The 13,701-nt window shown below is 36.5% G+C and overlaps 1 protein-coding gene across 1 annotated transcript in view; it reads right to left on the minus strand.

Moving 5' to 3' along the window:
• The window catches only part of LOC117567443 (potassium voltage-gated channel subfamily H member 8), a 64,846-nt gene that overhangs the window by 16,070 nt on the left and 35,075 nt on the right, over nt 1-13,701 (minus strand). Inside the window, exons 6-10 of the mRNA XM_052004929.1 lie at nt 11,957-12,094; nt 6,518-6,765; nt 6,099-6,327; nt 5,745-5,908; nt 581-782 (exon numbers count right to left, since the gene is read on the minus strand). Of these exons, the coding sequence (XP_051860889.1) occupies nt 581-782; nt 5,745-5,908; nt 6,099-6,327; nt 6,518-6,765; nt 11,957-12,094 (981 nt within the window). The remainder of the gene's footprint in view (nt 1-580; nt 783-5,744; nt 5,909-6,098; nt 6,328-6,517; nt 6,766-11,956; nt 12,095-13,701) is intronic.

A 13,701-nucleotide genomic window follows, 5' to 3' on the forward strand; every position in this document is an offset into this window, starting at 1 on the left:
TAACACTTTCGCTGTACCTAACTGTTTCACAGGGTATACAAAGCAACAATACAAAAACTTTTGCGGCTCACAAACACACATTTAAATGACAATAAATGTTGATTTGATATTGTTGCGCTCCAAGTTTCAAAACTTTGTCATTTAAATGTGCTAATAACCGTCATATCCCCCTTTATACCTTAGTTGTTTTAAACTTTGACGTGTGCATGTGAAATGGTGAATCGTATAAGGTGTGTGTAAGCGTTGGGTATCTGGTTCAGTTAGTAGCAAACAATTTCATTTGGCGTTTGACGAGCCAGGCAAACACAATCAACGCCAGCGGCAAACTAACCAAATTACTGTCCAACTAACACACACACACACACACACGCGTATAGAAACACAACACTTATGTGTGTAACAGTGTTGCCGCTGTGCACTGCTGCTACTCTTGATGATGCAAATGACCTTGGCGTCGCCTGTTTCTGTGTCAATTTTTTTTTACCTAACCCATGCCCCAGTTTTGTGGCCGTATCCCAGTCTCAGTCTCAGTCGCAGTTGCAGTAGTTGTCCATATGTGTGCGCTGGGGATGCTACTCACCAATGTTGCTCTCGGGAAACCACTCGTACTCCTTTACCGCAATGACATACCAGATGCAGGCCAGCCAGTGGGCCGCCAGTGTAAAGGAGAACATCAACAAAGTCAAAATCATGGCCGTGTGCTGTGAATATCGATCAATTTTTTGCAATAGCCTCGCCAGTCGCAGCAGACGCGTCAATTTGACAAGATGAATATGCGATTCCTGTGCAAAATTCATAGACAGAGCAGAAGAGACGTGATACATTGTTTGTAGGATGTCAACGCACAGCCAGCACAAAGAGACCACGAAAAACATGCAAACACACAGAAGAACACAGAAAAAACAACATATAACGAAAGCAAAAGATAAACAACAAAAACACAACTCTTCGACTTTTGAATACTCTGAATAAACCAATTCAAAAAAGAGTCAAGTCATTGTCTAGCCATAGACCACTTGTGGGGCGCATGTGATAGACATCACATGGAGTTGGCAGCAGCAACCGTTGACTGTTGACCTGATTTTCACTACAAGATTAGGCTCTAGCTCAGCTCTCTTAACTATTCTCTCTTTAGCTGAAATAATGTGCCAAAGCACTTTTGGTATTGGCATAGACAACTTACAGCAACATGACCTGATTTCAATTCAATAGATTTATTTTCAAAAGAGAACATGAAATGAGTTCCACTTGTGTCAACTGATAGTCATCATCAGATTTGTGGTTGAACTTGATTTTAGCTTGAAACCCAAACGCAGTCATAAAAAAATGAAACTGCGCGTTTAAGCCTTTAATTTATATTCCAAGTCGTGCCCCATAAAGATTACGACTTTAGCGCAAAAAGGACAGTCCCATATAATAATATACCTTAACCAAATTTCTCTCTCTAGCTTATCATGCCATCTTCTTGACCCTACTGCAGGGTATAATTTACAAGCATGAAAGCAGTAAAAATTGAGTTTTAAAGTTTGCGAAAAAGTTATTACATGCTTTAATAATAAAATGCATAAACAAGTTGTATTTGGATTTTTTTGCGCCGTCGTCTGCAACAGCTAATGGCATTTGGCCCTAATATAATTTTGACCCAAAAATTTTTGTGCCTCGTAGTTTGTCTCAAATTATGTTGCCTACTTTTTGGGGCGTAAATTTCATTACAACACACATATAAGAACAGAGGGAGGCAGCCTTCGAAAAAATTTGACACATGCTCATTTATTAGCTATTTCGAAGCACGTTACAATTTCCTGCCCTCACAATATTATAACTTCCGTCCTCAGCTCAACCATAAAAAAGGAGAGTAGCAACGGCAAAAAAGGAGAATATGAAGAAGGGATAGTTAAATAAAAAATCAAAGAGGATGTCATCAAAAAGTCGAATGTAAACATAAACAAGCTTATCAAGGAGGCGACCCCGGGTCGAGGCAGTTGACTAAATTGAAGGTTAAAGCTGCCATTTAACCTTACAGTGCATTAAGTCAGCTGCCTGCTGCCACGTGTCCCACTTGCCCCTCACAGATTCATAAACACACACACACACACTGTTTTATGTACATATTTTTTTATGATTAGAAAAATGTTGAGTAGCTGACGAGGTGTCATTATAAAACGGACACAAAAGTCTCAAATAGAAGAAAGCAAACTGAAAATGAAACTGAAAAACTGTGGTCTAAGCATATTTTTTCAGCTTGCAACAGCGGCAGCAGCGTCAGCCTTGCAACAAATTTAATAAAAACGCAGCCAATGTCAAGCAGCTGTACCAAAGCATTTAAAGCAAATACAACAAACAAAAAAACGCTCCTAGCTCGAGCTTAAACAAGAAAATACCCTCGAAAAAAAAGGGATTTGCCTTCTCAAATGTTAAAGAGATAAAAGTATTTCTATAGCTCGTTATACTCTATTGTTGGAATTTAAACTAAGGGGTATTATAAAAAAATATATACTCAGACAGTTGAACAGACAGCTATGAAAACATGCTGAGGAGGCGTTGTGTTGCTTTAAGAATGTCGGCACAATAACTGCTTTTACTTTCTTTTCTAAGGTTTTTCTTTTTCTCACACGCCAGCCAAGTGGGCGTATCCGTTTGTATTTGTATGTGTGTGTGAAAGTGTGTGTACGGTTGCCAAGCAAATTGTAATTCATGTTGCAATTTGCGCTGCGCTTTCGCTTTTCTTTTTACTTTTACTTCTGCCTATGCCTGTGCTGCTCCGCTTTCTCTTCCCCACAAAATCTTTGTTGCTTTTAGCAAAAGTTTCGCGCTGCCTACACACGCATTTTCCGTACTTTGTCGCCAGCAACAAAAATAGCAGCAACACCAACAATAAGTTGAAGGCAACTTGACACAACTTGACTGTCATGGCAACTTCCGTTTCCGTTTCGCCAAGCTGTTGCTACAGTTACTTCTGCTGCTGCTTCTGTTGCTTCTGCTGATGGCACCCATCTTTTTCGGAGTCTCAAAGATAATTAAAACTTTGAAATAAACTAAATATGCAAAGTTTCGAGTGCATTAGCCAGAAATTGGTATGCAGCAAAAGGCAACTGACAACTGGCAAAAAGGAAGCAGCAAATACCTCAGATTCAGTCAAAAACACTTTAACTCAAAGTAAGGCAAGAAAAAGTCCTTAAAGAAAAAAGAAAAAATCATAACTTAAAGCGCAAGTCTTGTCTGTGAATTTGTCTCCGAAATAAAACATTTTGATTAATGACTTTTTGCTGCTCAGCAAAAAGTTTTCTCCACCACACGAACACGAAGTAAACTGCGGCAGCGTGTGACATCGTAATTTTTGCAATTAGAACACATTAAAGTTTTATAAAAATAAACTTTTGATGGTGTCCCCAAATCGTAGCTTAACACACGCTGAGATTCTCAGCTAAGACTCGCACATTTTTCGCATTTTTTTCTCAATATACAGACAGCAGAAGAAGACAAGCAAAAGTTTTAGCTGGATTTAATTTCGCCAACTGAATGAGGCATTGGCTAAGAGATACCCTCACCTTTGGCTTTGACTTTGACTTTATGACATCCATGTAAGAGCTGTCAAATGCTTAGGTTAGCATACCCATCGCAACAGCTTAGAGAAGAGAGAAAACGTAGTTGATTTGATCAGCATAACAGCGCTAAGCCGGAAGTTGTAACGAAGCCAACAATAAAATGCCACAAATGAACTAACTGTGGACCCACCGCTGACTGGATATTAAAACCATGACAATGCATAAAATCAATAGCAAGTGGGGTTTGAAACAAACATACAACAAAAACAAAAATAGCAACTTAAGCCATAAGCATATCCTTGAAATGTCAATAATGTCAGCGACAGCGCATTTTCCGTTCTTTACTTTTGCTCCGGCTTTCGAGCGGACAATCAACGCGCTGACAAACGTTGACCACTTCGACTCGAGTGAGAATTCTCCCAGCAGACAGTAGACAGTAGAGAGAATAACACGGTAAAAGCCTCAAATAACGTGCTACTTGAAAAAAGAAAGAAAATAAAATAAAAATACAGATTGTCCTCAAACGGAAGTTAGACTAGGGAAATGTTGTGGCATACTTTTAGGGGTCAGATTCAAGCGCTGATGATGCTAGCAGCAGCGTATTTTTAACAAACTTAGCTTCAATTATAGTCTCCCCCTTCGCTGTGACTAAATGTAACCCAGACAGGATGCGACTGTAATCCGGCTTGCTGGGCACAAAGTGCACTCAAAAGGGTTGGAGAGGAGGGAAATGAAAATAGCAGGAAAAGCTGCTTAAATGAGGTTGAGCACAGCTCAAATATAAATATGAAAACTATGCTTGGCGCACTTAAATCTTAATTAAATGTGCTGCACTGCAATAGCACTGTGCGCCTTTCACATTTCACAGCTATTAAGCTTAAATTCAATTCAGTCTGTCATTTAACAAGTCAAAAGCGGGCCAAAAATGGGCAACAAGATGAGAAACATGCATTATGCATATTATGCAAATCTCTTAATGCTATTTACCACTTCAAATTTGGCTTAAATATTTAATGCCAGTGAGAGAGAAAGAAGTGAGCAAAAAGAGAATTCTATACATCTCTAGCTGACGTTGCTTGGAGTAAAGTTCCTTGTTAAGCCACACTGCAATTTGTGGAAAACTTTGCTACGAGTTGCACAAGGCAAAGTCAAGGCAGGATTGAGTGCGAGTGTGTTGATAAAATCAAATAAATACGCTTAAATTGATTTTTAATTGAATTGATACTGAGAGTCACTAGCTCGATTTAATCAAATTGATTAGCAATTTCAGTATTAAATTGGAATATAACAGCTAACTTTACTTTTGTCACTTAAATTTAAAAGATTACAGAGATTAGAGAAAACTATGCAGCATTTAAAAACGGATTAAAAAATTTAAATATTTACATGAGAGATAGCTTTTATTGGTTGTAGTTTTATTATAGTTTAAATTGAAAACAATTACTTAATTCTCAACACTATAATATATGTACATATGTATGTATACATATCTCAATTTTTGTCGGTTTAAATAATTTTACATTCAAAACAATTAGAGAAAACTCTGCAATATATATTTATGTATAAACGGATAATAATTGATTCAGAGATAAGTCTCGATTTTTAAGATTTAAATATTTGAATTTAAATTAAAGAAAACTCGGTATCAACAATAAAGGAATAATATAATATATAACAATGCACACGTAAGTCTCTTTTTTATTGTAGCTTTACCATTTACCATTTTAAACTCAAAACAATTAACGAATAATAATATTATATATAAAAATTCATAGTTCCTATATATCTCAATTATTGCCGGTTTAAATACTTTTAAATACAAAACAATTATTGCATTTTTAAGTAACTTAAAACTAGTTTCATGCTGCATATTTATACCTGCAGCTCCATTTAAAGTAAATTGATTTTAAATAAAATCCAGAACTAATCCTTTTATGCAATGCTTGCCTGTGGTATCAGACGTTAAAAAACTGTTTTTTCGGCACAATTTGCATACAAAAGCAAAGCTCATGCACATGTGAAAAAAAAAAAATGTCATCATCACACACTTATCGCTTCAACCAATACTAATAGAGCTGAAAACATGCAAAAAACAATTGCTAGTGACATGCAAATTGAGCATTAATCCTTACGAAATATAGGATATGATACAAAATTGTTGATCGAAGGGCTTGAAGCAATTTAAATGCAATTACTCACCTCGCCGTCGTACAAATCGGATGCATATAGATGATCAAAGGGCAGGGCAGCCAATAAATCCAAAGCAAACCATCCACGGAAATAATTGATGGCAATCTGCTTGGAATTGGATACGACTTCACCTTTGCGCGAGACAAAGGTTGTTCGGAAATTCAATAAAATATCTGCAATAAAAGAGAACGCACAAGAGAGAGATAGAATAAACATTAAATAACAGACACAAGAGAATACAAAACTAAGCTCAAGTTAAATTCAATTTTGCCCTCCCAAAAAAGAGTGATGACGATTTGTAACAAGATGATTACGACGACGATGATAATTTAGATATATATCAACTGGCAACGTTCAGCTTACCTACAATGAAAAGCGCCTCGACAATCACATCGGAAACCATAGTCTGGCGATCCGCTTTGGCAAATGCCGCATTGTATGGCACCATCAATGCCACATAGAAGGTTGCGACCAGTATAACCCAATCCCAGATGCCTTTGAATACGCCGTAATGGGGCAGAATTAAGCGAGACTTCTTTATCGATTGCGTCTTGTATTCGGGAAACGGAGCCTCAGTTGAATGCATGAAATTCTGAAGAGCACATTTCCCATCAAATATTGAAGAGAAGAGAAAGGATTTTAGTTAATGGTAAAATATTAATTAAATTAACTCAAGTCGAAGCAAAACACCACAAAATGTAAACCCCACGTTTAATTGAACGTGGTTATTGTGGTTGGCACCTTTTGGTGGATCAATGTGTGTGTGTGTGGAGTATACTCACATTTCCCAGCTTTAATTTGGTCTTGACGCCGCCCTTTTCGGGCTTGTAATGACCGGATAGCTGATAGAGAACCGCACGACTTCGGCGTCGTCCCATATTACAGCCGGCAGGTACATCCAAATTATTACCCTCGCCGGCCTCTGCGTCGCCTCCATCGCCATTTGCTGGGCCACCCAAGCCGGGGAGGCCGCCCAACCCGAGCATGCCGGCATTTGAGCCGGCACGAAATCTAGCGCCCAGGAGTGCAGCTGTAAGGGCAAAAACTTACAGAGTCGCAACACCAAATGCCACACAACAATTTCAATTTCATATTCAATTTATGTAGAAGGAGCAAACACACATAATACACACATTCGTTGTTTTGCGAGTCGACAATATTATACATATTATTATTATTTTATTTATATTTTATACGGAATTTGGATTTAGTAGTTGGTGAATTGGATTGTTTTTTTTTTATTTATTTTTGATGTCGGTTTAATTACAATGATGCCGGTTAGAGTAAGAGTAAAAAAGAGCACAAAGAAAGAAAATATACAGAATTGTACAAATACGATTTTACAATTAAATAATTGTTTATTATTTCAATCTTAATTTTTGTTTAGTCAATTGGTAATTTTAATTTAGTTAGCGATAAGCTACAAAGGTGCACATGAACACACAAAGACAAATGTGATTCAGCCTCAAAAAGCGACACAAAGTACAAGCTGTCTCTGTCTGTGTATGGCCATAAATCTGTGTGTATGTGTGTGTGCGAGTAGGTGAGTTTGTGTTTTTGTTTTTATTGCCTTTTTGTCTGGCAGTTAAAGCGAATTTTTGTTTTATAGTAGATTCTCTCAACAGAAGTTTTATATTATTCTACTTCGACTCAAGACATGCAAAATTCTCGAATTCTTTTTGAATTTAATGATTTGTTTTTATGGATTTTTTAATGCTACTTTCAGAAATATACAAAAACTTAAAATTACATTTGGCAAATGAGAATTTACATTCAACAATTTATTGGTCAAAATACCAACAATTGGCAATCAGATCAATATTAATTCTAAAGAAGAGAAGGCGACATTTTCAATTCAAGTTTATTACCTCGAAAAATCTTTCTAAGCACACCGCAAAAAAAAAACCTTTCAGCAACCTTTGTTAGCTTAACAGCAAAAGTTTTCTAATCATACATTTGTACTAATAATTCATTTCCACAAATTTTTCGCCTCATATCAACAAGTCATGCAGCATTAACACTAAAACTGTTTGTGGAAAATGCAATTAAAATTGACATGAAAACAGCCAGTTGAAGCGTGCAGCACAGCAGCAAAACCAATATTTTTATTGGTAAATTCATCAATTTTATGACATGCTCACAAAGTTAAACAAATATTGGCACGAAAAGATCAAGTCACAACATGCAAACAGAAAATTAATTTCAAGCACATAAACACATAACATAATATTTCTGAAAAGTCAGCGAGGTGAATGATAAGTTGCCGACAAATCCTCAAACCAGCAAAAAGAAATTTGTACTCGTTTATTTGGCGGCTATGTAAACAAGGTCGGAATGCTCTATTAATGGGGCTGAAGGATGAAAGCAAGCCGCAATCTGACTGAGCACTGAGGCTGAACCTCAAGCGGGCTCATTAAATTTAACTTAATTCTATTTTCGTCTACCTCCTCAAAGGCGGCGCGTGCTGCTATAAATTACAATTAGCTTGATTGTGAAAAATTAGATCCCAAAAACAAAACACAAAAACACACGAAAAAAAAAAACAAAATGTGGGCCAAAGCAGAATACTAATTATAAGGATTTAATTTTCGATGTCGTAACAAAGTGTAAAAACGCTTTTGGTGCGGTTTATTAGTAGCATTTTTTATGGCAACAAAGGTTATTCTAATGATGCAAGAAAGTGTAGTTGAAGAGAGAATGAGACTATTGAATGCAAAGGCAACTTTGAAATTTATCTAAAGTATATCAGGCATAGATTCCTACATCAAAGTAACTGACATTATAATTGAGCAATAAATTTGAATTATTTAATCAGTCCCAGATTTAGTTTACTTTCCGAATATCAGTAAGTGTATTTAGGCTTCGGCAAACTATAAATGTAACTCGCATGTTTGGCTATTTGTTTTGCCCAAAAGGGTCTGAAACACACACATTTTCATTTCAGTTTTGAGCCGAGCCAAACCAAACCAAAGCGAACGATGACCCAACGTTGCTGTCATATCGAAATGCCAATTAAGCTGCCAGGCACCTCAATGATCCCGGCCATTCTCCTCCTTTTTTTCTATGGGTCTGAGAATGCCATCCAACATCCCCAACAAAAATTCCAGCAACACGTGGCGTACGCTTAATGCATACAAAACACAAAAAAAGCAACAGAAATATTGGTGCGATGAACGAAAAAAAAGTAGAAAATATGCGCGATTCAGTCGAGTGTGGAAAATGCTGTCGAAGAGACAGATGAGAGAGCGTCGCACATGGCGTCCAAAAATTGCTTTAAGCAGCGGCAGTTGACAGGCCTAATGATGTGTAAAATGACGGTCATTTGAAATGTCAGCCGAATGATAATTCAATTGCCTTCAAATTGTTGTCCAATGTATTTCTAATGTGCGGTTGTTCCCTCATTTTCTTTCGCTCCTGCTTTCATCTCTTTAAAATTGTTAAGCTAATTAGCCGACTTAAAGCATGCTAAATATGGCGCACTCAATATTTCCATGGAGCTTGAATTGCCACTCAATTTGTATTTTACCGCAAAATACAGAGATTATTTGCAGAAAATTGCGCGATGTTATGATATTTCAATTAAGCCAAATTAATGGCAAATAATTTGTTATGGAACTCAACTGTAATTAATATGCGTGCAGCAAATACGACTGCATTTCGTTGGAAATTGTAAATTGTAATCGAATAATCACGTGAAGGTTGCTGCTTACCTTATTAATGCCAGATGTTTTTTCATAATTTAAAATTGCACAACACAAAAGTGACGATGAGCGATTACGACAGCTGTCTCGTCCTTTGCATGACTGCAAATTCGCACAAAACCACAAAACATTGAAGTCAAGAGCAGTGACAACAACAGACTCAAGCCAACTGCTGAATAATGATCCTAATAAAAACTGCAGATGAAACCTGCTCCTCAAAATGCCAGAGAGTGCAGGCAAACAGCAGCTTAACAATGACCTCGTCACCCTTCACGAAAATTCAACTTGTCCTCTGACTCTGTCGTCCTGACTAATCCGCATTAGTTTGAATGCGCAATGACCTACGCGAATAAATTCACTTCATTCGCATGAGATGAAAGCAGAGCAAAAGGAAAACGACAACAGCTAAACAAAAGCAAAACAATTCTCATGGAATTCTCTTGGCCTTCTCCCATTCTCCATTCAGAGTTGAAGTTGTCTCCCTGTACATCAATATTTAAACATACGATTATTCTTCTTTTGTGTTATTCCCCTCCCCCCAACTCGACAACCCCTTAGGGATTCGTGCAGACAGATTCTGTTCACTTCTGTTCCGTACTGCTAACTAATTCAGTGAATGAAGTTGTGAGCATATTTAATGCATAATCCAGCATCCAGTACTGAATTTAGTACCTGAAACTTACTTAGTTAATTTGTAATTACTGCAAGCTAAATCTGAGATTGAATTCATTTACAATAGCATTGAATCGAATTGAATTTCAACTCGAATTTATTTGGTATGACAATCAAATGGCCAGAGAATTGACAGTAAATACAATTTGTTTAACATTTCGTTTGAATTTCCACAACTAATGGGAACTGAATAAAGCGGACATTAAATTGTGTTTGTTGCAACGAAATTGACATTTCATTTAATTGTCAAAAATAAAAATTGAAATTCCGCCTGTAGTGATATTTTATAATAAACATTTTTGATCAAAAATAATATGAAAAATGTCATTTCATTTAAAATGTAATTATAATCAATAGATAATTGTCTCTTAAATGGAAAGCAAACAATGCGATTTTACTAGCTTTAAATACAATTTAAATAAACAAATTGTTACCAAAATATACGAATAAATTAATTGATGGTAAACATTAAAAAATGTAAGAATTGAAAATAAATAAATCTGTCTCAAACAATTCAAATGAAATTATATGAATTATATTTTACTCTACTCGAATTCAAAACTGTGATATGTTATGCAACATATTTTAAAATAGAATGTGGTCTGTCTTTGGTTTAATTTAAGCAGCTCTAACTAGCTCCAAAAGTCAAACCGCAGTTGGTAAAGCGGAAATGTCAAATGAATGTGAGTAAGTAGATAAAAATCTGCTACAGTTCGGTTTTACTGTTAAAATATTCATATTCATGCGTCAAAATTCAAAAAGCTGTTAACTAACAAACCTTGGACAGGTTAACCAAAGAGACATTCCCGACAAAGTTAAGTTGACAACGTGACAATTCAGAAAAATAAGAAATAAGTTAGGCGAATTTAGCAAAAACATTCGTTATGACAAAGCTCAAATACTCTTACAGAGGTACCAAAATCAATAAACATGGAATTCAGTGGAAATTGCAAAGGATTTTTAACAATTGAAGACATTTCCGAAACTTGACATGTATAAGATGACTTACCAAAAAAACCATAAAGTCATGCCTCGATTTCGTAATGCATTTTAGTACAAATTTCTGAGGAATTGTGATTTTCATTTTCAGTTTCTTATAATACTAACAAATATTGAAAGAATGTGAACAGAAATTGTTGCTTTATAAAATGTAGAATTTAAATTATGTTTTACTTTTCAAAATTTTAAAAAACTTTGGCAGTCTACTATACTTGGGGTTATCACTAAAACAATAAAAATAAGTTATATAATTTTCATATTCAATTTCAAAATCACCAGACTCTTTATAAAAGGTATGTATAAGAAAAACGCGTGCTTGATTATGACAGACAGACAGACAGAGAAAATGAAAATACATAGACGGTGCGAAAAGAGCAAAAACAAATCAACATACAGCATATATAATGAACGCATTCTGCAAAAATATTTTACCTTTAGCAATGCGTGTTGGTTAACCATTAAAAATACAATACATTTTACACTTCACATTCTATGGAAATTGTATGCTTTTTTAATTTATGGATTATTTAAAATTGTTTTTTTTTTACTTAGGGGACCGTAAATGTGACTGTTGATGGTGCTGATGTGTAAATGTTGTGTGTGTGTGATTGCGTGTGTAAGAGCCATTATGATTCGTGCTGTGTGAACAGTTTATTACTTTAGAGACAAAGAGAGAGAGAGAGTTCAATGTGGACGTGTGTCAATTGGAAATTGTTGCTTGTACATTTGTGCGCGATAACGAAATGCTTTAATTAATGAGAGCTTTTTGTTTTTTGTCTGGTAGGCCATATGCAATTTATGGCTTACCCTTTAATCATCGTTTTCTTATTTCAAGTATTTGCTACTTACCGCTATCACATTCCTCGTTCACATTCATCTCCAGCATCTTGGTATGTGTGATGTCCTTGTGCGAGGCAAGGAACAGGACGACATCGCGCTTCTCATTCTTAATGGGCACAATATCAAACAGACACCAAAATGGAGCACCTGGCAATAAGAAAGAAAAGTGAAGTATAACAACACCATGAGTAAGGACATGTGGTCCTTTGTGAAGAATGTAATTAACTCTGCTCATTAAAGTAAGCAAAAAGTAGAGCTAAAAATTCATTAAGCTGAAGAATACCAGAATGCAATTTTATGAAAGAATGAAATGAAAAGTAGCCAAAGAATTCTGATGACTTGAATAGAAATATTGATCCGCCATTGCGATTGTAATTTCGCGGTTGCTGGAACTGATTTCCATGAGACATATATCGATTCGCAATTGTGGTTTCATAATTGCGGCATTTACAGCCGCGCGACAGTTGAAGAGTTGAATGCGAATGTCATAAGCAGACCCAATTGAAATTGCTTTGAAGCCAATGAATACCATTTGAATGCCAAAGCCACTGCCAATGCCAAGCGAAAGGCTTGTCAGGCAAGCTGGTTGCCCAGCTAATTGGCTTTCAAATGGTATGCACAAAAAAAAGTGATGATTGCATATCAACTCAATTAAAACACAATTATGTAGACGGCATTTTAATTATCTGGGCCTTGGCCCGTAGGCGTGTGCAGAGTACATTAACCAAATGCATAATTAATAATAATCCCAAGCACCGTAACTATGGGTCTGTTAAAAGTTTTAAGCGCAGTGCTAATTAGAAAACTTATAGGCAAGTTAATGGCCCAAAAGCAAAATACACACCGAGATACTCGTACGTATACGTTATGCGCAGGGAAAGAAAGCAGTCATGGGGTCCTTTTCGCCAGCTGCTGATTAATCGTGACCTCATTAAACAACAGTAAAGAAACACGCGACACGGACGTGCAGAAATGCTAGCAGCACAATTTATTGTTTTGTGGCAGCCGCACAACAAGTGGGTGAGTCAGTGTGTGTGTAAGCGTGCGTTTGAGTGTGATCTGTTGAGCTCCCGTGTGTGTGGGAGAGAGGGAAGGGAGAAACTAGTTCAAGGCAAACGCTTGACTGAATCTCCTAACTCAATAAAAAGCCCAGCCAGCTCATACGAGCACGCACTGGAAAATTGATGCCACACACAGCAGCAGCAGCATCAGCAGTAGCCTGCGTCTTAAATTAAAAGTCAATACGAAAGATTGTTAAAGCTTCTCCCAAGTGCCAAAGGCTCTCACTCAGCCTCAGTCGCAGCCTCAGTTTGAGTCTCAGTCTTCGTTGAGGTGGTGAGAGCCTGTCTGTGGTTTGCCAGCAAACAGAGAAAAGTTTTTGTGCAACCAACGCACGTGGTCGTGTGCCACAATTGACTTACAGCTTTTCACTTATTATTGCTGCTGTAACAAATAGTTGTTGTTGTTGCTGTTCGTGTTTTTGTTATTTGGCCAGCAATTGTGATAATCCTTTCGAAACTTTCGCTCGTGTGGCAAGCCACAGCTTCAAAGTTTTACGAGTGTCTCGCTGCAATGACACTAGCTGAATATCATATTAGCTCAAGCTCAGGTTTAATTTTGAACTGCGAAACTTCATTAAGCAGAGAAAGTCATATAAATTATTTAACAATAATAAATTGAAAAGCTTAAAAATGTAAAGTCTAGAAGTGTATAAAGAAATTTACAAAAATAAAAAATATATATGATGAAATCTT

This window comes from Drosophila albomicans, chromosome 3 (genome assembly GCF_009650485.2).
Source record: "Drosophila albomicans strain 15112-1751.03 chromosome 3, ASM965048v2, whole genome shotgun sequence".
Lineage (NCBI taxonomy): Eukaryota > Metazoa > Arthropoda > Insecta > Diptera > Drosophilidae > Drosophila > Drosophila albomicans.